Raw genomic sequence first — 5,000 nt, 5'->3', positions numbered from 1 at the left:
TTTAGAGCTATGTTACTCTCAACTTCCGCCGCTCACATGAATGCAGACCAGCCTCTCGTCTTTAGCGTAAATATAAAGAGAGTTTTTGCTACTCGCACAAACAAAGGCGGGTTGTGTCATTAGAAAGCCTACTTTCCTTAGTGTACGCACTCTGAGCCCCCCACCACACTGGGAAAAAAAAATACTTTTAGTTACTCCTTTCGTTACTTTAATTGCCTCATAGAGAATATTTTTCCTCCGGTGATAATACATGCGTTTATACGTGTGGTGGGGGGCTCAGAGTGCGTCCACTAAGGAAAGTAGGCTTTCTAATGACACAACCCGCCTTTGTTTTGGTGAGTAGCAAAAACGTTCATTTTATTTACGCTAAAGAGGAGAGGCTGGTCTGCATTCATGCGAGCGGCGGAAGTTGAGAGTATAGCTCTAAATTCAACGCATTAGAGCTATGGACCAGAGCTAGGACGTAGACAGTAGGGTACGTGGACGTTGTGTTGTCCAAATAAGTGATGGAGAAAGGCTGGTAATTCCAGACCATACCATGTACATAACATGCCTTGTAGGTCTGACAGACCATACATATAACGGTTCATCGTTGGGGGAGAGCCTTGTAGATCTGACAGACCGTACATAGCCGTGCTCATCATTGTAGGGACTTGTAGATCTGAGAACCGTTGACCTCCCCTCCCTGCCACTGACCCTGTGACCTCTGACCTTTTGACCTTTTTTAGGTGTGGATCGATGCCGGGACTCAGATCTTCTTCTCGTATGCCATCGGCCTGGGAGCTCTGACCGCCCTGGGCAGCTACAACCGATTTAACAACGACTGCTACAAGTGAGACACGCGCGCACGTACACACGCACGCAAGCTTTTTCAACAAAGTCTACTTACTATAGAGCGTCGCAGTCCCTTCCCCTTTGTGGCCCAGGAAATGAATCGCAGTGCATTTGTCCCATAGGCATTTCTTAAAGTATTTATTTAAAGACCTTTTAAGCGTCGTACGAAGCCAACTACTTGTCGTGACAAATCATGACAACACACACAATATTTTGGACCAAACAAAGAATTACAAAGAAGAAAAACAACAAAAAAAAGTGTTGTAACCTGCCGTTTTTTTTTCTTCTACTTTCTAATTCTTTGTTTGGTCCAAAATATTGTGTGTGTCGTCATGATTTGTCACGACAAGAGTTGGCTTCGTACGACGCTTAAAAGGTCTTTAAATAAATACTTTAAGAAATGCCTATAGGTCAAAATGCACTGCGATTCATTTCCTGGGCCACTCGTTGTTCTGAAAGCGGGAGGGACTGCGACGCTCTATAGAGGGTATAGGCACATGCATAAGGCGCATGGCTAAAGTGAGTGGCAAAGTAATTTAACGTCGTTTAACACAGTTAAATACAATCAGAACAGATTTCCTGTAAGGATAATATGGGCTGTCATGGCCAGAATGCCACTCGGTAGGCGTTCCCGCATAACTTCCGGGTATGATGACGATGGCACACGCATGCCCTCTATTGTATATAATACTGCTATATACTGTACGTGAATGGAAGCAAATTTGCACACTCTCAGAGTTAAATTGACTTACATTTTACAATATGAATTGGGGTCTCGGAGATAGAAATGCCATTAAATGGGGGGTCGGTAGCCTAATGCAAATCAAACTGGGGGGGTCCTTGAAATTAAACGGGTTGAGAATCACTGCTAGAGCCGTATATGGGGGGGTCCCTGGCTCTTTTCAAATGGGGGCCCGCGGTTACTTTGGGGGTCCTTGACATGAAAAGGTTTGGGAACCACTGTTTTAGAAGGCATGTTTAGAACAGGCCTCATGGGTTGAATTAAACCATTTTGGGGGCGGGAACCCCTTTTGGTGTTTTTAACATGTTATAATTTAGCTATTGAAAAATAGCAGATCTACAAGCTCATACGCGCTCATACGAGCTTGTGGGTCTGCTTTTTTTTTTTTAACCGTGAAAATGTGCCTCAAATCTTGAACATTTTAACTCAAATCTTTGCTTCTGGGGAGGTCCCTGGAACAACATATTTCTGGGATCCTTGACATGAAATATTGAGAACCACTGATATAGAAACATGAGGTTTTTCCAGAAGAAAAGACATTATAGAAATAGGCCTCATGAGTTAAATGAACATTGCTTTACTGTGACGTTGTGGTCCTGTGCAGAGATGCCTTCATGCTGGCTCTGATAAACAGCGGAACCAGCTTCTTCGCCGGGTTCGTGGTCTTCTCCATCCTGGGATTCATGGCCGCCGAACAGGGAGTGGATATCTCCCAGGTGGCCGAATCAGGTACACACACACGCACACATGCACACGCACACACACACACACAGACACACACAGACACACACACACACACACACGCACGCACACACACACACACACACACACACACACACACACACACACACACACACACACACACACACACACACACACACAGCCACGGAACATTTTGAAACATATTTCCTATTGTTTGTTGATGATGTGTCTGTATTGTATAGAAACTGTGAGTGTCTATTACTGTAAAAATGTATCACGGGTGGTTTTTATGAAATTTTATGAAAACTGTATGAATGAACACTGTCTTCAATACAACAAGATATCACCGAGAAACAGAGAGGAAGTGTGTGTTGGAGAGAGAGAGAGAGAGAGAGAGAGAGAAAGAGGGAGAGAGAGAGAGAAAGAGAGCGAGAGTGTGTGTGCGTGCGTGTGTGTGTGTGTGTGTGTGTGTGTGTGTGTGAGAATGTTGAGTGCTGGCACATGGAAAATACATGTATGGGAATGCATGCATGAGCGCATGTGCTGGTGTGTGTGTGTGTGTGTGTGTGTGTGTGTGTATGTGTGTCTACTCTGCAGTGTGTGTGTGTGTGTGTGTGTGTGTGAGTGTGTATAATTCATGTCTTTAACAAAAGTCACACAAACCAACATTACTAACACCTCAGATGTTGGGAGCAGTGTGTGTGTGTGTGTGTGTGTGTGTGTGTGTGTGTGTGTGTGTGTGTGGCCAGCCTGACTAACCAACTGTGTGCCTATTAATGGATCGGAGGTACATGCATCGCATCACACACGCGCACACACACACACGCACGCACGCACGCACGCACGCACGCACGCACGCACAGTAACAGCTGGTTAAATTTAGCGTCTCCAGAGAAGGTAGCATGCGTGCTGCATGCTTCTCTACCTCGCCCTTCCGATCTCTCTCTCTCTCCCTCTGTCCTTCTGTCCTCTTCTCTACTCCCCCCCCCCCCCCCCTCTCTCTCTCTCTCTCTCTCTCTCTCTCTCTCTCCCCTCTGCTTGCATGCATGCTTCTCATCCCTTATGTTCTATCTACAGTACTTGCATGCCAACCCCATCATAATGCATGTCTCTCTCTTTTCTCTCCCTCTCTGTCTGTCTGTCTGTCTCTCACAATATCTTACTCTCCACCTATCTCTCTCTCTCTCTCTCTCTCTCTCTCTCTCTCTCTCTCTCTCTGTATCTCCCACTGTCACAATAACTTACTGTAAACCTGTCTCTCTCTGTGTGTGTGTGTGTGTCTTTGTCTCTGTATCTCTAGCCTGGGACGCATACCATTTTCAGGTTTCTGATACTGAAGTTCTGAAGTTGTATATAGTCACTGGTTTGTATATGCCGGTGTAGTCATCAGGCCCGGAACCAGAATTACCCCAAAATAATTCCCTGGGATAAAAAACAAAAAAGGCATCATCATGTTAGGGCCTAATATACCCAACAAAACCCTCGATGCAGCGTAGCTTATATAGGAATAGTTTGTTTGGCATATCCATCCTCTGTGGGGGGAACCAAAAAAAAAAAAGAAAAGAAAGAAGAACATGGATCAAGCAAATCGTTAGCACCATTTTTTTTTTTTTTTCCAGTATCCGTGGCCTATATAGAACCGGATCACACGTAGGCCTGTTTGGAACGAATACCAGGCTTTCCTCCGAGGTGGAAAGCCTGGTGACCCGAGGTTGCTGTATGTGTCTCCCTCTGTGTCTCTCTCACACTATCTTGCTCTCCACCTCTCTCTTCTCTCTCTTCTCTCTCGTATCTCTCCGTATCTCTCCGTATCTCTCTCTCTCTCTCTCTCTCTCTCTCTCTCTCTCTCTCTCTCTCTCTCTCTCTCTCTCTCTCTCTCTCTCTCTCTCTCTCCCTTTCTCTGAATTAGGACCACTGGGAATTGCTTCAGAGCATTAAGGGCTGTCTACACCAATAACGATAATCCTACAACAGGTCGTTTCGAGGAAGCAATCTGATTGGTTGAAACGGCGGCTTCTAGCCGTGGGTCAAACCGGCACCGTTCGCCACCTAATCGAAACAAAGAATTCAGCCGCTCTGTTTTCCCAGAGCGCTATAGCAAACTCGGTGGCTATAGGCTATAGCTAGTTTCTTGGGACATTTGTGGTCGTAGTGACTATATCTGTCATTAAAAAAAAAAATCAATCGCTGTCAATTTTCAGTGATTTTCTTAGTTTTAAGGGTAACTGTTCCTTACCGCATCACTGTCGTGGCAATGATCACGTTAAACCATATCGTGTAATATTGCTTAACTATGCAATCTTAACTATGAGACCGTTTGAAACCTGTTCAGACTCAAGTAGATGTCAGCATCCATACCACGCGTCACGGCTATCACGATGACAACAGTGGCAAACTACCCAAAGTGTTCTCCAAATAGGTCAGCAGGTGCAGAGGCACAACAAAAATAACCCAATTCCAATTGACGAAAGTCACAAAAACGTTCATTCCAAATCTCAAAAGATCTTTACTTTAAATGGCGTGTGTGAAGTCCAACACAAAATCCGTAATACAAAAATCGCAAAAGGCCAAAAGTCAACAAAAACGCTTCTAGAAAGGCCAAACACAAGGTTCACACACGACGACTGAGCACAGAACTGCTGGAACAGGTAGGGTTTAGATAGACAGGCAAACAGTCAGGGCAAAGGTATAATCTAGGTCAAGAGGCAGGTAAAAACAATAA

At 44.9% G+C, this 5,000-nt stretch overlaps 1 protein-coding gene across 1 annotated transcript in view; it reads left to right on the top strand.

Moving 5' to 3' along the window:
* The window catches only part of slc6a8 (solute carrier family 6 member 8), a 72,508-nt gene that overhangs the window by 50,002 nt on the left and 17,506 nt on the right, over positions 1-5,000 (top strand). The window contains exons 6-7 of the mRNA XM_083769248.1: positions 729-832; positions 2,181-2,305. Coding sequence (XP_083625374.1) covers positions 729-832; positions 2,181-2,305 — 229 coding nt within the window. The remainder of the gene's footprint in view (positions 1-728; positions 833-2,180; positions 2,306-5,000) is intronic.

This window comes from Protomyctophum parallelum, assembly GCF_964188405.1.
Source record: "Protomyctophum parallelum genome assembly, chromosome: 7".
NCBI classification, from domain to species: domain Eukaryota; kingdom Metazoa; phylum Chordata; class Actinopteri; order Myctophiformes; family Myctophidae; genus Protomyctophum; species Protomyctophum parallelum.
Note: the sequence above shows the minus strand (reverse complement) of the source record. Positions and strands in the feature narration are given on the sequence as shown.